Source organism: Leptodactylus fuscus, chromosome 2 (genome assembly GCF_031893055.1).
Source record: "Leptodactylus fuscus isolate aLepFus1 chromosome 2, aLepFus1.hap2, whole genome shotgun sequence".
NCBI classification, from domain to species: domain Eukaryota; kingdom Metazoa; phylum Chordata; class Amphibia; order Anura; family Leptodactylidae; genus Leptodactylus; species Leptodactylus fuscus.
Genome location: NC_134266.1, coordinates 198,160,334 through 198,186,568, shown reverse-complemented (window position 1 = coordinate 198,186,568; position 26,235 = coordinate 198,160,334). Strand labels below are relative to the sequence as shown.

Below are 26,235 nucleotides of genomic sequence, written 5' to 3'. Positions count from 1 at the left end.
CCCCATTATAGTCTAGGAGGTTTGCAGGTTTCCCAGGTAACTGCTTTTTAATGCGTATAAGTTTCTGTTCGGGGGTCCCCAAGCGGACTTCCTGAATGGAAACCCGAACGCTGATGTGAACTGGTCCTAAGGCTGAGGTTCCACGCTTCGGAAACGCAGATTTTTTGTTGCAGATTTTGTTGTAGTTTTTTTTTTTTTTCTGAGTGTAAGCCAGGAGTGGATTGGGCAGAAAGTAGAAGTATAAGAACTTCTTATATATTTCCCATTCCTCTTGCATCCTTTCTTGGCTTTGGCTTAAGACACCACAGCAAAATCTGTAACAAAAAGGCTGTGTTTCCGCAATGTGGAGCCGTACCTAATACTTCAACGGTTTTAGTTCATTCTCCCCAGTGTCTGTCACTTTCATTACTTTTATTGTTTTGCCCCATAACAGTAATAAAAAGTGCAGGTGTAAGCAACATCTTAGGCGTTAGCAAATAAGACTTAACCAACTCAACACAACATGTTTCTATGTCATTGACCTCAATGATACAAAATATGGATGTCCCTTCTTTCTGCTTTCCATTTTTTTTTTTGTTATGGGAAAAAGGAAGGGCTGTACAGTAGTGTTATTTTTTCCACCATAAAAATGGAAACCTGTGTTTATTTTGACAATAAGGTGAATGAGGACAGCAACAAATGGAAAGTCTTATATTTGTAACTATTATACATAGGAAACTTTTTTTCTCCCCCCCCCCCCCCCATTATTCTATTCCTCTGTCTGATGAAAACGGTAAGTCCGTGGCTGTGAGAGTCTAGTCTTAGTGACTTATGTATTCATCTGTCTGAAATAGAGAGATTGGCCAGGGGATAAAGCGAAGTAAGGGGAGCCTTCACACGGAGTAACGCCGAGCTTGTAAAAATAAAGGCGTAAAATCACTGTCCATAGACTGCAATGGATTTCTTTGGTTTCGTTTTACGCCTGTATTTTTACGGCCGTAAAGTTAATTGCAATGTATTTCAATGGGTTGAGTGTGTTTACGCGGCATATAACGCCACGTATACGGACCGCGTTACGCGGCATATACGCCGCATAACGCGGTCCGTATACGTGGCGTTATATGCCGCGTAAACACACTCAACCCATTGAAATACATTGCAATTAACTTATTGCATATTGATGTTATTGATTTCCCTTGTTTTTCTCCATCACAGGAGCTGAACAGTGAAAATCATGGATGACCTTTTACTGTAAAATCAGTAAATTGCTTCCTTTTTAAACTCTCAGACATAAATAATCTGCAGACAAGTTGTTTTAGTAACTAGAAGGTAGATTTGGGGGAAATGAATCATTCCCCATGACCCTTTTATTGCATTTAAATGTGCACACCTTTTAACTTCCATTTGCACAAAATTTAATGTTTTTAATTCGTCTTTGCTGTTTTCAATAAAAGGGGGTGTGGTGAAGACCTGCTGTGGGTGGGGCCAGTAGCCCGCCAGATTTATCCTCTAGCTCAGGGGTAGGGAACCTTTGGCTCTCCAGCTGCTGCGAAACTACAACTCCCAGCATGCTCCATTCACTTCCATGGGAGTTCCCAGAACAGCAGAGCCAGTATGCATGCTGGGAGTTGTAGTTTTGCAACAGCTGGAGAGCCGTACGTTCCCTACCCCTGATCTAGCTGGTGTAGACTTCAGTCTAGACTCACTGACTGCTGAAGTGTGCCCTTCAGGACGGGTTCACACCGTCTGCTCTCACCGGCAAAACCGTTTTTTTAACCAGACACAAAGTCGGACATGCAGGACTTTGTGTCCGGTTAAAAAAAAAACAACAAAAAAACAAAAACCGGTTTCGCCACAGAGAGCAGAAGACGCTCATGAGTGCTCACTGGCGGACACTGAATGCAGAGTTTCCGTCTTCTGCCGACAGAAAACGGAAACCTGCAAAGCGGAGATGGGGCGCTGGTGTGAACCCGCCCTAACTTATGACAAGTGTGTACCATGGAGATAAAACTTTTCCTTTTGTTTTATTGTATCTAATAAGGAGGTTCTCATTACATAGCATATTTGGACCATGATGGTGGAATGCCTCATCTTCCTCACCTCACAGCAACCTGTAGTTCCCATTTTCCTGACTGCATGTTCCATGTGAATGTTGAGAAACCTCTTCATTGTATAGTAAAGAAGCAAATACTAGACAGAGCGGATGGGGATGGGGTGACTGCTGCTTCTGTCTCTGGGCCTGTGTGAGAGGGGAACAGAAAACAGGGCAACTATAATCACTTCAACAATACAGTTAGTAATGGTGAATGACAGAACTTAAAGGGATTCTACCACTAAGACACTTTTTTTTCTAGTTACCACGTCGGAATAGCCTTTAAAAAGGCTATTCGTCTCTTACCTGTGGAAGTGCTCTCCGCCGCGCCGTTCGTTCAAAATACCGGTTTGTACCGGTATGCTAATTAGTTCTCTCGCAGCGATGGGGGAGTCCCCATTGCAGCTCGAAAACTGACCGCAGCGCCGCCTCTCTGGTCTTCGGTGTCCTCCCCTTGCTTCTTCAGCGTCTGTCGGACGCCTGCGCAGTATGCTCTCTGTTCGGCGAAGATTGCCGAACGTACTGTTGAAATTGCGGTGCCCGCACTATTGCTGGGACCGCAATTTCGCGCATGCGCAGTACGTTCGGCAATCTTCGCCGAACAGAGCGTACTGCGCAGGCGTCCGACAGTACGCTGAAGAAGCAAGGGGAGGACACCGAAGACCAGAGAGGCGGCGCTGCGGTCAGTTTTCGAGCTGCAATGGGGACGCCCCCATCGCTGCTCCTGCGATGGGGACGCCCCCATCGCTGCGAGAGAACTAATTAGCATACCGGTACAAACCGGTATTTTGAACGAACGGCGCGGCGGAGAGCACTTCCACAGGTAAGAGACGAATAGCCTTTTTAAAGGCTATTCCGACGTGGTAACTAGAAAAAAAAGTGTTTTAGTGGTAGAATCCCTTTAAGTAGTTGCTTTGCTCTTTTCTCTATATTTATTAATGACTTTGGTGTTGACTTACAAACTAAAAGTTCCAATTGCTGAAGGCACAAAATTTTGTAGAATAATGTGGTGAGCAAAACTTGGATCCGTTAGAAAAGTGGAAAAATGGCATCCGTTTAGCTTAGAGCAAGATGACAGCTTATTAGCGTCATGGATTGTGACTTTTTAACCTGGTCATACAGACATAGCTTAAATATCCCCATTAAAAGTGTGTATGTATGTGTGTGTTATTGGGGTGTTCATGCACTAAATCTGTCAGTTTTTCAGTGAGGTTAAGGCCACACGTAGCGAGCCACAGCGGAAAAGACCATGGTGGAAACACATCACTATTTTTCTGAAGCACTTTTCACAGAAAGTCGGCTTAGTTTTCCTCTGTGGACTTTTAGAACTATACAGAAAATTCCAGTGTTTCTGTAAGTGTAATTGACATGCTCGTTTTATAAAAATGTTTTTTTGAAATCGCAGCATTTCCGCTGTGGATATTTTTCTGCAATGTGTGTTTGGAATTAGCCAGAATCTCATCCACTTTGCTGGTACTGTAAAAAAATGTTGTGGTTTTTGCCGCTGCCAAATTGCGGCATTTACGCTATGTGGGGCCCCGGCCTTAAGCTGTATAATATAAGTAAATACTCTGAAGCACAACTGAATTATTCTTTGTATTTTCCAGGCTTTATGTGTCTCCTACTAAAAAGCAGAAATCCTTTGAGCCGACCCTCAGCCCATTAGAATGGTGTAGGCAAGTTCTGGATCATCCGAGTCCTGAAATAGAAGCCGCAAAGAGATCGCTTTGCTTCCGACTTGAGCAAGGTAATCGATATAGTATTGATGTGTGCTATTTTTGATACTGAGCTTTTCCAGAAATGTTTTTATGTATTTTGCAAACCTAATAACCCTCTTTAATATCTCACGTGATGAACATTATGAAGGATTAAGGGCTGAGTATCTGACATATCTGCAGTTCAGCTGATGGGAAATTGTTTTGTAAAACAGAAGTACTGTAGACCACAAAATGTCAGCTCTGGGATGCTCTTAGCATGTCAATACCTTTTAGTCAATGTGTTTATTGCTCGCTAGATGCTTGCTTGTTGTTATGGTAACTGTGGGTGGGTTTTACTGGCAGTGGGCTCAGAAAAACATGACTGTGGACACGTGATGTCACCTTTCATGGTCAAGGATCTTCTGACTTTGAATCATGCGAGGATAATCGGTTGGCTAAGGAACACGGAAAAACATACAGAACGTAAAATTACCTTTCTTTGTAGCTGTTTTATTTTTTCATTTTAATCTGACTATTAAAAATGACCTTAAACCATTAAGTGCAAACATTTACATTTACATTAGAACTTTCTGTCTCATAAGAGTATGAGTATAATAATACCAGTAGTAGTGCTCAAGATGGAAACCTTTTTAAACCCCAGAGGTACACACAGTATATTGGTCGTAGATTTTCAGTACACTTCCACAATAAAGGTACAATGCACGAATTGAGGTTTTGCAAAACTCTAAACACATGATGCTGAAAAAATTTCCATGGATTCTGCATTGCAGAGGGAGAAATTTGCTGGCAGATTTTGCAAGCCATTTGATATAATAAATTATCAACTTTATGTGCACAAAGGAATTGTACTATGTCCAACATGGTAGTATATTATTATAGATATTACGCAGTCTGTAAGACTATGGGAAGATAACACTCCTTGCTGCTTTCTGCAGAATGTCTTCAGTTACAATGCACCTGTTCTGATGCCCACTACTCCCCTCCAAATGTTTTGTACTTGTTCAGACATCATAACTATTTCTCATGTGAGTTTTTTTTTTTTTTTTTGCTTCCTACACAGTTAATAATGTCATAACACATCTGTGGTTGAGAATATTAATGTCCTAACACATTTATGGCTCGACCAAGCTGTCATTTATATCAGTGAATGTTAGCCTGGCCAGTGCACAGCCGCAGAATTTTAATAGCTGATGGTACATTCAGCTTCAACTTTGCCTTGATATGCCTCCTATTTTATATAGGACATACAAGTCTTTTTATCTCAGATTGTGTATAAATCTGATAGGAGAAAAGAAAAAAACTTGGGCCATGCTCTCTAGATGAAGGTGCATTGGAGTCTTCACAGCAAAGTAAAGAAAATCCCATGGCTACTCTGACAATCTTATTAATAATATGCATTGTCTAGGAAAGCATGAATGAAAATCTTACATCTCACTAGTTAGTGTTAGTACTGTTTATAATGGCGGCTATGACTATGTTTACTCTATTGGTTGCCACTGGAATTACGTCTAGAAATAGAAATGTTATTGTAGGTTTGTTGTGTGCACTAGTCCTGGGTAAGGATGTGTTACATGGAATTGATGCTTAGTTTCTTGTTTCACCCAGTAGACAGTCGTGTTAGCACTAATCCTAAACAGACACATTTATATACTATATCCTATGCAGACAACCAAAATCTGCTTGGGGACACCTCCCTTCCCCCTGAATGGAAACTTATACGCATTAAAAAGCGGTTACCTGTGTAAACACACGGAGCCCATAGACTATAATGGGGTCCATGTGGTTTCCGCTCGGTTTCTGCACGAAACATGTGGAGAGAAAAGCAGACTCCCGAAATGGAAACCCAAGCGCAAATGTGAATGTGGTCTTAAACAGATAAGTAAAATGATCAGTATGTCTGTTCCTATTATGTCAAAGACATAAAGACTGAATCATGAACCCTAATGTAGGGTAAAGCACAGGACATCTTGGCAAGCATTTGCTGAAACGGAAAGGTAATGTGCACTTGTCCTCTCTAGATACATTGATATTGCAGCTATAAGTACTCAGACTTTTTACACTTGTATTTGTACATCCAGGAATTACACATGTAGTTTTTTTTTTGCCCATTTTGGTGCATTGTTTTCACCAATGTCAGGAGTGGATCAAAAAAGAAAGGAAAGATTGATAGATCTCCTCTTCTTCTCCCTTCCTGTGATTTACTGTAAAAACTGCATTAAAATCTGTGAAACAACAGCGGAGGAGGTTTACTGGCTAAATGTACCCAAATTATGGCGTAATTTGTGCACCACATTTAGAAACCTTGTTGTCTTCTCTGGTGTGGTTTGGCAGGAAAGTGACAGCTTATATATGGCTTTTCATCACCTCCAACAAGTCCAGCTTGTTACATCATTTAATAGATGCTCCTCCACTAATTCTGGCACAGTTGGATTTTTTTTTTTCTCTAGCCCTCACCATTCCTGAGCAGTCAGTGCTGTTAGTTGGATGTGCCTGATATGTTATTGAGACTCTGTATTGTCAGGGGAGTGGTTGAAAGCATGAGCAGGTGTGATTCTGAACTCTGACACTGGCTACCTCTGATGGAAGATCTGAATCACACTCCCTACCTGACATTGCCCTTCTGACATAATAGATAATGCACGTCAGGCACCAAAACAAACTGGGCTCAAGAGTGGTGGGGGATAGAGAAAAAATTCCAACTGTGCTGGAAGCTGTTGAGTGGCACCTATTAACAGATGCTGAGAACTTGAATTGGTGGAGCAAGTGAAAAGTCATCCTTAAGATGACAGCCAAGAACTGATATAAACTTTGATTAGACAATCTGAAGTTGCACAAAATTTATCATCTAGCATCAGCCACCGGTGCATTGTAAGACCATGTTCGCACTGTTTAGCTATTAGATGAGGAATCTGCTTCAGCATGTGGGCAGCCTAGGGCTGAGAATACAGATAGCTAACATGCTGCAGATTTTCCATAAGATAAATATTGCAATGGAAGTAGAGTGCATCAGAAACCTGGCCAACATTGGTATTGAGGATAGGTGAGTTTTGTTTTGTTGTGTCCCCCCTTTTTAAGTATATTTTACCCCCCCCCTTAAAACTCCATTTAACATATAGCATCACTCATCTCTAGTGTCCTAAGCTTTTGCATCCATGCATATGAGAATCTTCAAAGAGAGTCCAGTATCTTTTGCTCACAGACGTTTGCGTATGTGACCTACGTATACTAATGTGTAAGCATCACTATATATCAGGTTGGCATTGTATCCCATTATACCATGCAGAAAGCTAGTATGGTGAAGCACACATTGAACCTCTGCACTGCATGGAGAATGCTGAGCATTATGCACAATGATGGAGGCTGATAATCTGGAGCGTGCTTGCTTGTATGGACAGTAAGCACGATTTTACTGTACGTAATATTTCCAATGATTTATTAAACAGGAGCATGGCTGACTGATGCTGGTTCCATCTCATAGAAGGATGTGATGCAGTCCGCTGATGTAGCGGGAGGAGGATGAGATGTATCTTGTGATCGCTTCACTGGTTTGTGTGAGAAATTGCATGCCTTTCAGGATTCACCTGAGTAGTTTGGCTCTTCCTTAATCACTGTAATCTTGTTTCTGTCTCACTTGAGACTCTGTGAAGTTTATAACAATTTTCTGGAGTCATGGTTGAGTTCTCCTGTGCACTCTGGATGATGGCACATAGCCAGTCTAGCTCTTATTTTAGTCCATACTCCTGAACTTTTTATGACCAGGAATGTTCTAAAATGAAGTAAATAGCAAGCTACACGTACATGTAACACATTGTGTCTTGTATAGGATACAGCTTACCATGTAACGTTATTGCAGTCAGGGTCATAAGTGATGCCTCCTTCTTACAATGATATCTTTCTTTCAACGTTCAAGTTTTCATACAAGAATCAAATAGACCTATAATATACTTTGTGGGAACATCTGACAGTACAGTTGGAAGCATCATGTATGATAAGTAAGGCCTTACTAGCACTTCTGTATATCACGTATGTGTGGTGTCTGCATTTCGTCGACTCCATATCTACTCATTCATTTCAATGTGTTTATTCAGATGTCAGTGTTTTTGTAGGTCCGCAGAAAACAGTGTCAGCAAGTCCCTTTTTTTTTCATTGATGCTGTAATATTTTAAATGGTACCAGTCAGCTCCGTAATGCTTCCCTTTCGGTGATCTATCTAAAAAATGATGGGCAGGTCTGAAAGTGGACAGAAATACTTTTTTTTTTAATGCTCTTTAGCCCCCTCGGAGGTTTGAACCTATGATAATTACTACTGTAGTATTACAGTAGTATTGCTGTCTATGGTAAAGTCAATACAGATATTGCTCACTAATAATGATCCTGCTGCAGAAAAGCTGTAGTGCCCACTCAGCTCTTGAATGGAGCATTGCACATCAGCTCGACCACCATAGGATATGCCATAAATGTCTGACCATTATGGGTTCCACCTCTGGGACCTGCACCTAAGTCTAAAAATGACTTAGGATAGGTCATCAATATTAGATCAGCAGGGAAACAACGCCCAGGACCCTCGCAGGTCACCAGTACTGAGACAGCATGGATTGCAGTATTTTTTTACATGGTGAGAGCAATGCTGCTCACTCGCCAAAAAAACTGTAGCAGCGATTGCAGGTACTTCAGAGCTATCCTATTTAAATCTATCTCAGTACCAGTGACTTGGTACCTCAGTACCAGAGATCTCGACCCCCTAGATCTAATATTGATGAAAAGTCCTAAGTATAGGCCATCAATGATAGAACCCAGATAACTCTTTAAGGGTTTTTGTGCATATCCCTCCAGAGTAACTAAGATAAATAAAGAATCTATAGTGGATTTCTACAAAGCCGTCATCTAGTTAGGCCGCAGCAGAAAAGCACTATGGGAAAAACCACAGCAGCTACGCATAGCGGTTTTTCCCGCAACACTTTTCACAAAAAGTCCATAGAGGGTTCCGGCATGCATGCTTGACATGCTGCGAGTTACCAAACCACAACAGTTTTGGAAGTCACTATGTATTCGCTGTATGTATTCTTCTGCAAGGTATGGATGGAATTTTTTGCAAATAATATCAATATTTTTTTGCGCCACCATATTCCAAGACCCTTGACGTTTTATTTTTCTGTCAGTGTGCCTGTGATGATGACTTTTGACTTTATTGGTACAATTTATTAATACATGTGACTTTTTGATCAGTTTTCATTATTGTATGTTTTTGAGGAATATGATGAGGAGAAAACATCACTTCTGGTATTTGAATTTGAATTATCGGCTTTCCTGTTCTGTGCCCCCGCTGAAGAGCTAGTGCTAGTATACTCTCTGACTGGCATCAGTCTGTGTTTGTGGAGGGGGGGATAGGGTTTGATATCAGGAACAAAACTTCATGGTTTCCCAGTTCCGGAAGTCACAAGGACAGAGGAAATAGAAATCATCCTCCACTCCCTGCACGTTGTTAGCAGAATATGTTCCCTGCACATGGACTGAAGAGAGTATAAGTCATTTCCACTTCAACCACTGCTAGCTCTGGTTCTAATGGAGTTACAGGCATGGTTTTGTTCTTATTTTAAACCCAAAATTTATGCTTCTAGCCCCCTTGACTCTAAAGCTACAGAGTAATTGCTCCCTCTTCAGTTTCACTGCCTTCTTGAGAAAATGGTTAGGTACTTTGCTCAAATACTGAGCAGAACTTGGACAAAACTGGGGGATAAATCATATTAGCGTGTGAAAATTGTAATGCTAAGGCCTCTCACATGTTGGCCCACATTTACCAAAAGATAAACATTTTTAATTTAGACTAGACTAGATTAGTCTTAGGGTTGGCTCTCAACTGCTTTGATATTCTGTTCAGGGGAGTCCGCATGGGGACCCCCGTGAACGGAATACCAAACGCAATTGCAAGCGGTTTGCAGTTACAGCACACGGACCCCATAGACTATAATGGGGTTCATGTGCTTGCTACCAGATCTCTGCACAGAACATGCGGACAGGAAAGTAGTTTACATTCTACTTTCCTGTCCACATGGTTCGTGCGGGCAGCGCGCGGCAAGCACACAGACCTCATTATAGTCTATGGGGATCCGTGTACTTTTACTGCACAGTGCTTGCATTTGCGTCTGGTATTCCATTCGGGGAGGGGGGGTCTCATGCAGACTCCCCCGGATGAAATACCACTTTACGAGCGCTCCCATTGAAGTGAATGGGAAGTGTTTAGAAGCGCTTGCGTGTACGGTTCGGAATGAGCCGAGCGCTTACGCTGTGTGAAGGGGCCCTTAAACTGTGCTAGATTCATTGCAGTGGCTCAAGCTGGATAAAAACCTGGCACCTTTAAATAAACTGCAGTACTTGCACTAGTTGAAGTGCTGTATTTACATTGACTTGTATATGTTTGTGTACATGTAAATTGTTCATGTAGCAGGTAGAAATAGGAGGTCTGTCTCACTTATAGCAATCTTCTGTGAGTGGCAGCACTTTATAATATGTACACACAGGATTTCAGACTCCTCTTCATGAAGAATAAGATTGCTTGTTTTTATTGGGGGATATTAAGTCCATAGGAAAGAGCAGGTACAGAGTGCGCATGTCAGATGTTCTGTATATAGTACATTATAACAAACTTCATACCAGTCTATGATTCTGAACAAAGGCCGGCTATTGTTTGAAGTCCTTGTTGTTGTATCGATTCCACAATGATGTTTGGTTAGGGCTGTGGTGTGTGGGATTTCTGTGGTAGGAAAATACTGATATAGCTCTTATATTGGCACAAATTCAAGTTTCAACAGAGCTGCTGGAAGTGATACTCTTTTGTTCTTAAGTGACAAGCATTGGATTTAAATAATCTGAGATGATATTCTTGGCATCTTCCAAGGTCGCATGTATGTCCTTTTTCAGTATCAGTAACCTCTAAGGACTGTAATGTGAGAATCTCCCCATAAGCCACTTAGTGATCTGTATTTATCAGCTTCTGTATTTGTGCCTATATTGTAGAATTGATCCCTCTTATGTTAATCTGTATTCCTTAAGGTACCTCACATAACATTGTTTAAAGATAGTTGGGTTTATATATCTGTATTTAAGTTAATAATTGTAACCAGTGCCAGGAAACAATTATTTGATATGGTTAAACTTTACACATTATTCTTAGGGGTGGGGGTTGATAGGGAAGGTTAAAATAAAAGGTTGACTTTATTCTAAGCGTGGATTAAGGCTTCACATCAGTGTTGGCGTCCATTGCTTTGCTGCAATACCAGAGCAGAACTACAGAAGTGCCAGGACACCAACAGAACCCAAATGATCTGGGGTCACTTAATTTTCTGGCATGTCAAGGTCCCAGTCCCTTCTTAATTTCTGTAAAATGGTCACCAGTTTCTCAGACTACTGTGTGTACATTGTGTTAGGATCCAATAGTCTGAGACTCTGTGCTTCTGAACCTGGATGCTGCAGTAGTGGGTGGGAATGTTTCCATTCATGTCCACCGTAACACAATAGCAACGTTTATTTTGTCTGTGATGGGAAAAAATTTAGCACATTAGTCACTTTGTCTAGTCATTTTTCCTGACAGCCACTAGACAAAATAATACATGGCACAAATGTACACATTACAACTATTTTTGATTCTATTGATGTACTCTGTCATATCGTATTGAAAAAATACAAATGGGTAAAAGAGTCAGAATAAGTTACAATTATAATGCTCGGCTCCAATCTAAATCATTCCACTATGTGACGTTTCAGGTTCAACTTTTGTTAGCCCTTATCCCTTCTCTAAGGGTTACAAATACAGCAACCTGATTTATGTGTATGTAGCCTGTCCATAGAGGAAATGTGGCATAGTATCATTTACAAAATAATATAATGTTTATGGTTCATTGTGTGCGCACAAGATATTACACAATAATTTTGTACATAAATGTATGCTTGTATATTGTTAAACAAGTGCACTGTACTATTGCAACCAAGTTACAAAAACATTTACAGTTGTTACTGTTAGGTGATGAGCTTTTCCAATATGATCCATGTCATATATTAGGTATTGTTTTACAAAAAGTACTAATCGGTGATTTTTGTTCCTTTTTATGTTTAGCTGGTCGCTGGAGGAGTCTCTTTTCTACTCCTGTTTCCTCTTTCCCATATAGTCCAGTTGCGAGACTCACTCCATTTTGCAACGGCTTAAATTCTCCCAGCGTCCTTAAAACCCCAGCTAAAGCAATACTAACACCAGAAAAGACAGGTAAACCTGCAACTTATTATTTTTAACTTTGTATTAAAATGTTGTGGGTTTTCGTTATCTTCAGTAAATTATTTTTTACATTTTTTTTTTCAATTTGTGATTTTTAGGGTTTTTTTTATTTACATTTTTGACATCTCTCTTTTTTTTCTCATTGTTAATTTTGTTCTTTTTACACAAAATATTGAGTAAAATTGCTGATATGTGATACTGGTTTAAAAGATAAATATTTTATTAAATATCTCAAAACTCTACCCTTCATTTTGTTTTGCAGTAAAGTTTATAAAACAGTACAGTAGCAATAACTTGTAGGAACCTTTGTTTCTTCAAAGTGCTTTCATTTATGTGTCTTGACTCATAAACTGGAGCAATGCTTTAAAGAGGACTTTTCACATCCTCCTAGAAAGCCAACTGTTGGCATTCTAGAAGTATATAATACCACACATCATTTTTTTAAAAATGTAGATTGTGAGCCCCACATAGAGCTTATGATGTACATTTTTTCTCCCTCTCAGTATGTCTTTTTTGGAATATGGGATGGAAATCCATGCAAACACGGGGAGAACATACAAACTCCTTGCAGATGGTTTTTTTGCCCTTGGCGGGATTTGAACACCAGGACGCCAGCGCTGCAAGGCTGCAGTGGTAACCACTGAGCCACCGTGTAGCCCCAGTAATACCACACATCTGTGAAGATGTGAAAGGTCCTCTTTAAATTGTCAATTCAGTTTTGTAGATCAATAGCGCAGGGGACTATAAGAAACTTTGTAATAGAAATATTTCCTCTTATAAGATCGATCTCCTCTCCTGCCTACTAAACTACTCATTTCACTGCTCAGAGTTGTCTTCAGTGAAGAGAGGTTGTAGCTCACAGACAGGTTACATAGAGGTCTCTGTAGACAGGAGAGAAGAGGACAAGGAGGAGAAGTGAAAGAGAAACGAGCACAACAATCACGACCTACTGCTACCTAAGATAACAGTATGTGTATAGCAGATTTTGGCAATAATGTGGCGTATAGATGTAAGTAGAGCTCTGGTGGGCAAGATATCTTACTGTATTTGCTACAGAATGTCTGTGTCTTGCTGCTTCTCACTCATTCCACTTTCTCTTCCCTCTCCATAGACTTCAGTTTAGATTAATCTTTAGATCACAGTGGATTACTTAAATAGCGGTTCCTCTGTACTCCAATCTCTGTACTTCGATGTATGCCACTTCAAACAGTTGATATGTGGAACTTCCAGATTTTGTACCTCCAAGGAGCTTCAAAAAAGTCCTTGAAAACCCCTTTAACTCTTTAAGGACGCAGGGTAGTTTGGATGTTAATGCTGTGCAACTTTTTCATATTTTCCTTTCCCACCTTCCAAAATTCAAAACTAGAGATGAGCGAATACCATTCGATCGAAGGTATTAGGGTATCCGACATATTCGATTCCGATCGAATACCACGCGGTAAACGCAGTAAAAATTTGTATGCCCTCCCACCTTCCCTGGCACTTTTTTTGCACCAATGACTGTGCAGGGAAGGTGGCACAGGAAGCAGGAAAAAGTAGGCATAAAAAAAAGAGGAAAAAGTCATTGGCTGGCTAAATCAGGTGACCTCGGATTTATAAGAATAGTGGCAGCCATATTCGTGTCAGATGCATTTTGGTGAGATAGGGAGAGATTTTACTGAGGGCGAGAAAGTGATTGTAGCTTCTGCTAGGCAGGAAACATTCATGAACAACAGCTCTTTTCAGAGCTGCACTGCAGGAACAGTTTACACATATACTGAACCTGCCAAAGATGCGTCAGGGTAGCATCAAGGGATGGGAGCAGGCACGTGGACGTGGAAATCCAGCTGGGGATCCAGTCCTCAGTCCACAGTCCATCTACTGGAGAGGGGCTGCCAGCAGTGCCCCTTATCAGTAGCACAAGAGGACGGGGACGTGGACGTGGAAATCCAGCTGGGGATCCAGTCCACAGTCCAGGTACTGGAGAGGGTCTGCCAGCAGTGCCCCTCGTCAGTAGCACAAGGGGATGAGGACGAGGAAATCCAGCTGGGGATCCAAGCCGCAGTAGCTCGACTCCAATTATATACTGGAGAGGGGCAGCCAGCAGTGCCACAACATCAAGCAGGGTGTAGTGCTGACGAGGCTCGAGCACCAGGAACCTATGCTAGGGTGGAAGATATTGTGGACCCGCAACCAGCATGTCCCATTAACGGTACTGACAAGACACCATTCCATTTGTCTGTGCCAGCACACAAGTTCCTCGTCCTCCTCCTCCTCCTTGTCCTCTTCCTACAGCACCACCACCTTCACCTTTAACAAATGGTTTAAAAAAAAAACATTCATGTTTTAGAGCTCACCCCAAGGGCCTGAAAAATAATTTTTTATGGGTCACCCCAAGGACCAAAAACTAAAACTCTGCTGGTTAAAGGCTCACTTCACCCAAAGGACCTAAAACACTGCTAGTTAAAGGCTCAACTCACCCCAAGGGCCAAAAAATAAAACACTGCTGCTGCAAGGCTTTACTCACCTCAAGGGCCAAAACATAAAACCCTGCTGGTGCAAGGCTCTACTCACCTCAAGGGCCAAAAAGTAAAACACTGCTGCTGCAAGGCTCTACTCTCCCCAAGGGACAAAAACACTGCTGTTTATAGGCTCAATTCACCTCAAGGGCCAACAAATCTCTGCTGGTTAAAGGCTCAGTTCACCCAAAGGGCCAAAAACTATGCTGGTTAGAGGCTCAACTCACCCAAAGGGTCTAACATTCTGCTGGTGCAATGCTCAACTCAATTAAAGGTACAATGTTTAGATGGCTTCTTTCCAAACCGAGGGTGATTCCTTTCGGTAAGATCTGATGGCTGTTTCCAGCCCTGACTATCCTGGTTGATCTTGCTCAGTAATGAGGCCAGCTCAGCATGAGAATCTTCCACGTTAGGTTGTCCATGCCCACTAATGTGCACGAAGACTCGATCACAGTAAATGTTCTTATTTTTCTCCAATTCAATCTCTGAATGAACTGCTCTGAAAGATGGCTAGGCACTGCTGCAATGGCAATCATTGGCTTTTGCTGTTCTTTTTCCAAAGAATCTTGTGCCTTACTTGAAGAACAGACAATCTTAGTCTGACTGCTGGTTGCTTGGGCTGCAGCATTTGAAGTTGGGTCTGTCAGCCTTGTGATGAACTCCTCATTCTGGATCCCATTACTTTCAACAGTCTCTAAAGTCTTTTGACACTTTGAATTTTGTTCAGTTCCAAAGGACTCTGTGTTTAGATTTGGCTCAGTCGCAGCTCCAGAACATGCCTTGGAAGGCAAGGTTTCCTTTAGTGGCTCCATCTCAGCAGGATGATGATGGTGAAGCTTGGTTAAATTTGGTGTCGGAAGGGAAAGTGGTTTCTGATCTACATCTAAAGTATAGGAGCATGTTGTTTGGACTATTAACACCTGATCAGAACCCTGTAGAGGCAATGCAGAGTCCCATATTAGAGGACCATTACCGCTAGTAGTGGTTGCAGCCAATTCTCCACCTTTGAGGTCCTCTAAATAAAAGTTACCCCCAGGACCTGATGCCAAAATGTTATCAATTTCACAATCAAAATCAAGGTCAATGTTTGCGTCCTCAGTCCAATCCACTGCATCAATCCAACACAATGAGAGTGATGGTTCTGCAACCACCGTTTTAGGGGCTAAGAATTTTAAAGGGGCTAACACTCTGTTGCTGCAAGGCTCAACTCACTTAAAGGGCCTAACACTCTGCCTGTGCAAGGCTCAACTCACCCAAAGGGCAAAAATCTCTGCTGGTGCAAGGCGCAACTCACTTAAAGGGCCTAAAACTCTGCTAGTAAAAGGCTCAAGTCACCTCAAGGGCCTCAATCTCTGCTGGTAGCTCAGATTAAGGAGACTCTAACTTAATTTGGAAGGGCTGATGTTAAGGGCCAGAAAAGTACATTTTTGAAGGTCTCACCACATCACATACATAAAAATGACAGTTAATGGTGGGGGCTGTTGGATTTCCCATTACCTATGCCATCTGTGGTTGTCATGGGCAATGTGATTTAAAGGGGTGCATGCTAATGTTTCTTTAGCTTTAAATTTTTGTTTCTGTCCATACTATTGTGGAGGAAAGAAGGTTTCCAAGTAATTTTGAACTTTCACAGAGGTTGTATTGAGTGTGGAAAGTGTGTAGTTGATAGGCTGTGATACTGGGTAAAACTGTGACTTGGGCATGTTAGATGCCCCCAGGCATGCTTGCCCTGCTGTCCCAGTTGCATTGCAGAGGTGTTGGCATCATTTCCTGGGATGTCATTGTGGACTTGGTCACTCTCCTTAGTCGAATTGTGGTTTCCCCTGAAACGAACATTTTTTCCCCATAGACTATAATGGGATTCGATATTTGGTCGAATATTGAGGGGCTATTCGAAATGAATATCGAATATTTCACTACTCGCTCATCTCTATTCATAACTTTTTTTTTTTTTTCTGCAGCTATGTAAAGGCTTATTCTTTGCATAACGAGTTGTACTATTATTTGAAACCACTTTGGGGAACATATAAAATTAGATTAGCATTTATTAAAGAGGACCTTTCACCACTTTTGGGCACATGCAGTGTTATATACTGCTGGAAAGCTGACAGTGCGCTGAATTCAGCGCACTGTCGGCTTTCCCGATCTGTGCCCGGTGTAAAGAGCTTACGGTGCCGGTACCGTAGTGCTCTATGGTCAGAAGGGCGTTTCTGACCATTAGCCAGAGACGTCCTTCTGCCTCGCGGCGCCAATCACGCTGTGCTGTGGAGCGGGGAGGAACGCCCCCTCCCTCTGCTCACACAGCTCGTCCATAGACTAGTATTATCAGGAGCGGGAGGGGGGAGTTCCTCCCCGCTCCACAGCACAGCGCGATTGGTGCCGCGAGGCAGAAGGACGTCTCTGGCTAATGGTCAGAAACGCCCTTCTGACCATAGAGCACTACGGTACCGGCACTGTAAGCTCTTTACACCGGGCACAGATCGGGAAAGCCCGCACTGCATGTGCCCAAAAGTGGTGAAAGGTCCTCTTTAATGCTTTTTGGGAGGCCATGTGAAAAAATCCAAAATTCTATAGTTTTTGCTTTTTGTTCCTATGACATTCACTCTGCTTTAATGACAAATGACACGTTAACTTTGTCCAACGAGTTTATTATGATTATGGCAATACTACTGTATACATACATATTAATTAATATGTTAGTTTTACTGCATTTTCTGATTAAACCAGAATTTTTCTCAATAAATGAACGATTTTCCTGGGGGTCACTGTATTCTGATACTTTATAATTTTTTTTTACTGTTTAGTTGACACAAGGGCTCTCTATTTGTTAGGCAAGTTGTAGTTTTTATTGGTACCATTTTTCACTATGTAACACTTTTGATGACTTTTTATTGCTATTTTTTTGGGGAAGTGAGGTGATCAATATATATATTAATGTGCACATTGCAGTATATACATGCAGTATGCACGGGACTTATTATGCTTAATAATTTATAAAGAAAATAATAAAGGAGAATCATTTTAGTATAGTAGGCACATATATGCAGTACATCCATTTCACATAGGCTCCCTCTGTGCAATAGGGATCAGCAACCTCTTAAAACTAATCACGGGGGATCCAAGGGGTGGAGGGGTAATCCTACCCTGAACCATCTCGGAACCCGGAAGTCATGCCACAAGCACAGCTCCTGTGCCTGTGGCATACAGTATACACTTAGCACAACGTAATAGTACAGTTGGAAGAGAGAAGGGGTTAAAAACTATTAAATTGTTTGTGCTTTAAAAACATCACTGTTACAAATACAGCTGATCCATCAATAGCAATCCCCTAACATATGGCTATGTTGACATAAAAATAAAAAATATGGCTTTTGGCACATGGCATTGAAAAAAAAAAAGAAGAAAAAAATAATACTTCATCCAAGAGTTCAATATAGGCCATGTCTTTAAGAAGTTAATGCTGTACCATGTGCATTGTTTGTTCTGTGAATTGGTAACGTTTTCCCTACCGTTGTAGCATGCACAGGATTATTATGGAAGAACATATGCAGGACTCTGTGGCAGTAAACTGCTGGGGTTATAGCCTGGTATACTTTTATGTTCATTTGATACCATCACACAAGAATAGGAACAGTATGCGATTACTGTGTTGCAATAGATTAACAGACTCACATTAGGGATTTGTCCAAGTCTCTTCACATCTTCAAAAGAATAAAAGGGTAACAGCATTCAAGTCCCATCTCAACTCTCAAGGAAAAATGTAGCATTTATGAATATTACAAAGCAATAAAGTGATCATACAAGAAGCTTGGTCTTTTCAAATTATTCAATCTATCATAAATCTATCTTGGGGAATTACTTTCAAGCTGTAATAAGACTTGGTACATTTCCCCAAAGGAAAGCTGTTCCATTCTTATGTTCAGTATTTCCTACTGTTATATGTACAGCTGGAGAAGACTCAGCTTTATTTTTAAACCTACGCAAATGCAAAAATTTTTAAAAATCTTTGAAATATACATTTCAATAAGCTGTATTCTTTTATAAAACCTTACTCTGTATAAAATGTACCTTAGATGCATTAAAACCTTCAGTAGTCCATTTAAGGCCAAGGCCCCACGGCCGGAAACGCCACGGAAAAAATCGCGGCGTTTTACAGTACTTGCAAAATGGATGGGATTCCAGCGAATCCCATCCCCACTTTGCGGAAAAAATCCATTCCAAAACCATTGCGGACACGCGTGGACACGCTGCGACTTCCAGCTTGTGGGTGTTTGCTTTAATATTAGATACACTGGATTTTCAAGAATATTGCTGCCATCATTCTAGTGTTTGGGGTATATCTTCTCTTGTCCATCATACTCACAAAATATTCTCATTTGATTTTCATTGTGAATACATCTGGACAGGTATATAGAGGCAAATATGGTATAACATGCAGATTTACTGACCTAAATTTCTAATCTTATCTTTTTCCCCAGCATATCTGAGTCATTCTACAATGTTAATGTTACTGTACCAGAGTTTTTGTGTCACTGATATTAAGGGGTTATGCATGAAATAATGTAATCCCTACTCTAAAATAAAGAAATATTAGAAGTCAGTGAACCTATAAAATCTTAAAACCACAAGCTGAAAGGTTGCTGCTTTCAGGAGGTCAGAATAGGTTGGGTGATCTTTAAAGGATCATTTCTAGAGATGAGCGAACACTAAAATGTTCGAGGTTCGAAATTCGATTCGAACAGCCGCTCACTGTTCGAGTGTTCGAATGGGTTTCGAACCCCATTATAGTCTATGGGGAACATAAACTCGTTAAGGGGGAAACCCAAATTCGTGTCTGGAGGGTCACCAAGTCCACTATGACACCCCAGGAAATGATACCAACACCCTGGAATGACACTGGGACAGCAGGGGAAGCATGTCTGGGGGCATAAAAGTCACTTTATTTCATGGAAATCCCTGTCAGTTTGCGATTTTCGCAAGCTAACTTTTCCCCATAGAAATGCATTGGCCAGTGCTGATTGGCCAGAGTACGGAACTCGACCAATCAGCGCTGGCTCTGCTGGAGGAGGCGGAGTCTAAGATCGCTCCACACCAGTCTCCATTCAGGTCCGACCTTAGGCTCCGCCTCCTCCGGCAGAGCCAGCGCTGATTGGCCGAAGGCTGGCCAATGCATTCCTATGCGAATGCAGAGACTTAGCAGTGCTGAGTCAGTTTTGCTCAACTACACATCTGATGCACACTCGGCACTGCTACATCAGATGTAGCAATCTGATGTAGCAGAGCCGAGGGTGCACTAGAACCCCTGTGCAAACTCAGTTCACGCTAATAGAATGCATTGGCCAGCGCTGATTGGCCAATGCATTCTATTAGCCCGATGAAGTAGAGCTGAATGTGTGTGCTAAGCACACACATTCAGCACTGCTTCATCACGCCAATACAATGCATTAGCCAGCGCTGATTGGCCAGAGTACGGAATTCGGCCAATCAGCGCTGGCCAATGCATTCTATTAGCCCGATGAAGTAGAGCTGAATGTGTGTGCTAAGCACACACATTCAGCACTGCTTCATCACGCCAATACAATGCATTAGCCAGTGCTGATTGGCCAGAGTACGGAATTCGGCCAATCAGCGCTGGCTCTGCTGGAGGAGGCGGAGTCTAAGGTCGGACCTGAATGGAGACTGGTGTGGAGCGATCTTAGACTCCGCCTCCTCCAGAAGAGCCAGCGCTGATTGGCCGAATTCCGTACTCTGGCCAATCAGCACTGGCTAATGCATTGTATTGGCGTGATGAAGCAGTGCTGAATGTGTGTGCTTAGCACACACATTCAGCTCTACTTCATCGGGCTAATAGAATGCATTGGCCAATCAGCGCTGGCCAATGCATTCTATTAGCTTGATGAAGCAGAGTGTGCACAAGGGTTCAAGCGCACCCTCGGCTCTGATGTAGCAGAGCCGAGGGTGCACAAGGGTTCAAAATCGAATTTTGGCGCACTTTACCACGCGGTGTTCGATTCGAACATGGCGAACACCCTGATATCCGATCGAACATGTGTTCGATAGAACACTGTTCGCTCATCTCTAATCATTTCTGCTAGCAGAGTCATGAGTGACCGCCTATGTATCACTACATAACAATATTTAAAATTAATGCATCATCTCTCACTCTCTCTCATTATATCCAGATGGTACAACATATTGCTTTTTCTAAGCGCTTAGTTCTTACCTTCAGACTGTCCATTTTTTTTTTTTTTTTTAAATGTATTTTGTACATGATCATGGGATGGTTATCTTGCCAGATCGACTGGTAACAGCAATTAGAGAGATTCTTTACAACAACCATGTGGATAATAGACACAATTGTCTGGAGTTGTTCATTGAAATGTTTTCTAGATTGACTCTGTGAGCAGTGCAGAATTCATTAATAGCAGATAAGCTGTGACCATAGCCTATTGTAAATGTATATATACACTCACCGGCCACTTTATTAGGTACACCATGCTAGTAACGGGTTGGACCCCCTTTTGCCTTCAGAACTGCCTCAATTCTTCGTGGCATAGATACAACAAGGTGCTGGAAGCATTCCTCAGAGATTTTGGTCCATATTGACATGATGGCATCACACAGTTGCCGCAGATTTGTCGGCTGCACATCCATGATGTGAATCTCCCGTTCCACCACATCCCAAAGATGCTCTATTGGATTGAGATCTGGTGACTGTGGAGGCCATTGGAGTACAGTGAACTCATTGTCATGTTCAAGAAACCAGTCTGAGATGATTCCAGCTTTATGACATGGCGCATTATCCTGCTGAAAGTAGCCATCAGATGTTGGGTACATTGTGGTCATAAAGGGATGGACATGGTCAGCAACAATACTCAGATAGGCTTTGGCGTTGCAACGATGCTCAATTGGTACCAAGGGGCCCAAAGAGTGCCAAGAAAATATTCCCCACACCATGACACCACCACCACCAGCCTGAACCGTTGATACAAGGCAGGATGGATCCATGCTTTCATGTTGTTGACGCCAAATTCTGACCCTACCATCCGAATGTCGCAGCAGAAATCGAGACTCATCAGACCAGGCAACGTTTTTCCAATCTTCAATTGTCCAATTTCGATGAGCTTGTGCAAATTGTAGCCTCAGTTTCCTGTTCTTAGCTGAAAGGAGTGGCACCCGGTGTGGTCTTCTGCTGCTGTAGCCCATCTGCCTCAAAGTTCGACGTACTGTGCGTTCAGAGATGCTCTTCTGGCTACCTTGGTTGTAATGGGTGGCTATTTGAGTCACTGTTGCCTTTCTATCAGCTCGAACCAGTCTGGCCATTCTCCTCTGACCTCTGGCATCAACAACACATTTCCGCCCACAGAACTGCCGCTCACTGGATGTTTTTTATTTTTCGGACCATTCTCTGTAAACCCTAGAGATGGTTGTGCGTGAAAATCCCAGTAGATCAGCAGTTTCTGAAATACTCAGACCAGCCCTTCTGGCACCAACAACCATGCCACGTTCAAAGGCACTCAAATCACCTTTCTTCCCCATACTGATGCTCGGTTTGAACTGCAGGAGATTGTCTTGACCATGTCTACATGCCTAAATGCACTGAGTTGCCGCCATGTGATTGGCTGATTAGAAATTAAGTGTTAACGAGCAGTTGGACAGGTGTACCTAATAAAGTGGCCGGTGAGTGTATGTTACCCGTATATAGATGACTAGCTGGTACCCGCAACTTCGTCTGCGGTGATTGTAGAAGTGGGTATATACAGGCGTGGGTAAAGTTTTCGTACTGTGTATAAGGTATGGGTTATGAAATGTAACTTTGTATCTTGTTCTCTCTTGTATCTCTAATTCAGAGAATACGTGAGACTTTTGTGTTGAAGTTAATTTGTATTTGAGCTGCTATATATACGGTGTTGTGAGAAACTTTACATAGTGACTTTGGGACAGAAGTATTTGAAGTTAACCCTTTCCCGGAGATGGCATTTTTTGATTTTGGTTTTTCATTTTTGACTCTTTCTAAACCCCATAATTTTTTTTATTTCTCCGCTCCCAGAGTCATATGAGGTCTTAATTTTTCTTGGGACAAATTTTTCTTCCTGATGCCACCATTATTTATTCTATATAATGTACTGGGAAGCAGGGAAAAAAATTCTGAATGGGGTGGATTTGTCAAAAAAATGCATTTCTGCGACTTTCTTAGGGGCTTTGGTTTTACGGCGTTCACTGTGCAACCAAAATGACATGTCCCCTGTATTCTGTGTTTCGTTTCGATTCCGGGGATACCAAATTTATATGGTTTTATTTACATTTTGACCCCTTAAAAAAATCCAAAACTGTGTTAAAACATTTTTTTTTGAAAAGTCGTCATATTCCGACAGCCGTAACTTTTTTATACGTGCGTGTACGGGGATGTATAGGGTGTCTTTTTTGCGGGGTTGGGTGTACTTTTTAGTTCTACCATTTTCGGGAAATGTTATTGCTTTGATCACTTTTTATTCAAATTTTTATCAGAATCAAAAGAGTGAAAAAACGGTGGTTTGGCACTTTTGACCATTTTTCCCGCTACGGTGTTTACCGAACAGGAAAAATATTTGTATAGCTTTGTAGAGCGGGCGATTTCGGACGCGGGGATACCTAACATGTATGTGTTTCACAGTTTTTAACTACTTTTATATGTTTTCTAGGGAAAGGGGGGTGATTTGAATTTTTAATCCTTTTTATTTCTTTTTATATGTGTTTTACTTTTTTTTAAACCTTTTTTTTGCATTTATTAGACTTCCTAGGGGTATTGACATGGGTGGGCGGTGTCGCGGATTGTCAGAGCGGTGGGGGTCGGCAAACATGGCTGCTCCGGAGCGTTAAAGAGAGCCTCCTGGAGTATCGTTAAGGGGAGGGGCAAAGTGGTAAAGTATATGTATATGTGATTGTGTGGGGTTAGGGGCGAGGCTGCAGAGGGTAATATGAATTTTGTGGCTTGCTATGGTCCAAAGTGTGTGAGATTGCAGAGATGGTGGTGTGAGTTTGGGTTTTGTGGGGGTCCTGGCACAAACGTATGTGCACTGTTGTGACAAAAAGTAGCCTATTGCACAATCGGGTGTAGTGACTATGTTTGTGGAAACTTTCAGCCAAATCGGTCGAGCGGGTTTTGCGTGATTGAGGAACAAACATCCAAACATCCAAACACACAAACCCACAAACATCCAAACTCACAAACTTTCACATTTATAATATTAATAGGATTGCAGTCATTATGATCCTGCCTGTGCTGTTAGAGAGGTGACTGCAGAACAGGAATTATTAGACTTAGTGGACAGAGTGAAAAAAAATCTGCAGTGGAAAGAACCATTATTGCTATGTTCCAATAGGTGGCACTAAGAGCAAATTCCTCTTTTTCAACAAAGACGTCTCCTAAATATAAAATATTGTAATCCACAAAGTATAAAATATTTGTATCTTGTGTGTACAATTTTAAAATAAAATGAAAAATATTAGAAAAGAAAATAAATGACACATGTTATGCCTGATTTATTTAATGCTCTTACTAGATATGACTATAGGTGCAGCCTTCCAAGGAGACTTTAATGGAGTTAGTATTAAATCTTCTTTAGGAGGGGTTGTCCGTTTCCAGGTAAAGTAAATGGATGAAAAACCGACCCATTTCATTGGATAAGTAGAAAAATGAATATGAGTATTGAGGTGATAATTTTAGTGTATTCAAAAAGAAATTCTGTGGACTGGTATTAAATGTGACAAGATGGTGCAAAAAACATCTGGGATGCGCCAATTATATTACTATTTGTATTAATATGTTATTCACAGATTGTCACCTTGCTCTCTACATCCTCCTTATGACTTTTTTAGAGGCCCTATAAAGATGGTTACAAAACATGATAAAAAGTCACTGTTTTTCACTCTATTAGTCTTTGTTTGTGCCAGTTTGTTATAATTTCATTTTGGTGGCCCAATGTGGTGGTGTAGATGTTGTGCACTCTACCTACATATGATCTTGTTTTTCAGGTTACAACTTGAAAACTTCACCCTTGAGTCCACAGTCTTCAGTAGACAGTGAACTCAGCACATCCGAGCTGGAAGATGATTCAATCTCTATGGGTTACAAACTACAAGACCTCACGGATGTTCAGATCATGGCACGACTACAAGAAGAAAGTAAGGCATCAGCATTTTCTTGTGATTTACTCGTCTTTACATTCATTCATCCATATCAGAGCTAGAAAATAAATATTCTTCTGTGATATAAAATGTAAAACTGTTAGGAACAACACCCAACAGCCTGTACATAAATGTAATCTACATAAAAAGGTTACTTTTTAAATAATAAAACTATTAGAGCCCCTTCACACGGAGTTTACGCTCCGTGTATTCTGTACATTTTACACGTGTAAAAAAAGTACGCGCAAATACGCGCGTTATACGAAAAAGCCATTGAACTCAATGGCTAACTACATTTTACACGTGTCTTTTACACGTGTAAAATGTACAGAATACACAGCGTGTAGACAGCGGAGCGTAAACTCCGTGTGAAGGGGCCGGGTCTGTTCACATAGAGTTTTTTGCAGGCGGATATTGACATGGAATCTGTCTCCCTCTAGCGATTCTTTTCCGCTAGTAGGAAAAAAGCGACATGCCCCTTCTTCCTACTGATTCTGCGACTGAGTTAGCCGCGGCAACTGCGGCACGAGACTCCCTGCCGATGAGGCCCATTCATTCGGGCCTAATCAGAAAACTGGATGCTGCGACAGGATGCCGGTACACTGCATTGGCATTCTGTTGCAGCTAGCTGAGCGGAGAGTTCACATGGCAGAAAAGGCTTCCACCGTTTGCACATACCCTTAGAGAACCGTGCAGGACAGTCATCAGGAATTTTGGGGCCCCATACAAGCAAATTCTGCATCCCCCCCCTCCCCAGGTGCTCATTTAGTAACTTGAATGATGCCTAACGGAGATCCTTGACTATAATGAGTATATTTGACTCTGTGTCCAGTAGAGAACTCCCTAAGCCCTCACCCATGGAAATGAAGCTTTGGTAGCTGGGCCTTAGTGTTGAGCGTTTATGATGTACCAGTCATTATCTGTGCAGCTGCTAACTCAGCAGTAATATACAGCGTGATTGGTATGGCAAAATTTAGGGGCCTTTCTTTACAGACGTCTTCATGCAAAAAATGATATAGATGGCCTTGTTTAATCTACATAAAGATGGCTGCATAGTACTGTCATGAAGAGATTATGCACTAAGTACTGGTCAGTAATGCTCTGTACACTATCATTCTCTTTTACTGGTATAACAGTAATAATGGCATCAGCCCCCTAAGACCCTGACCGTCTTATTCTGTGGCTGTCCGAAACAACATTTCCACCAGAAATCCAAAAGAGCTTTATACTCTTTCTCCTAAGAATAGATTCCTATTCTTCCCATTTTGGTTCTTGGGTTGCTGCTATATAAAGAAATAAGATACATACAGGATATAGTGTAAATATAGAATATGTGGTTTTGTTTGCCCCCCAATATTATTATTATAATAATCTGAAGTCTCTTTGAACCCCAGTATAATTAGTGGAGGCCCATGGGATACATAAAAGACAGTATTGTTCTCCTCCCCCATGTTCCGATGCTGGTCCTTGACCTCTTCTAACCTCTTGCAAGACGACAGGGATTGCTGTGGTTTA

The 26,235-nt window shown here is 41.6% G+C and overlaps 1 protein-coding gene across 2 annotated transcripts in view; it reads left to right on the top strand.

The window, feature by feature from the left end:
- SLAIN1 (SLAIN motif family member 1) overlaps positions 1-26,235 on the top strand; it is a 53,533-nt gene that overhangs the window by 7,487 nt on the left and 19,811 nt on the right. Inside the window, exons 2-4 of one of the 2 annotated variants that reach the window (XM_075265396.1) lie at positions 3,679-3,818; positions 11,900-12,046; positions 24,568-24,717. In XM_075265396.1, the coding sequence (XP_075121497.1) occupies positions 3,679-3,818; positions 11,900-12,046; positions 24,568-24,717 (437 nt within the window). The remainder of the gene's footprint in view (positions 1-3,678; positions 3,819-11,899; positions 12,047-24,567; positions 24,718-26,235) is intronic. The other variant, XM_075265397.1, reaches the window with a different exon arrangement.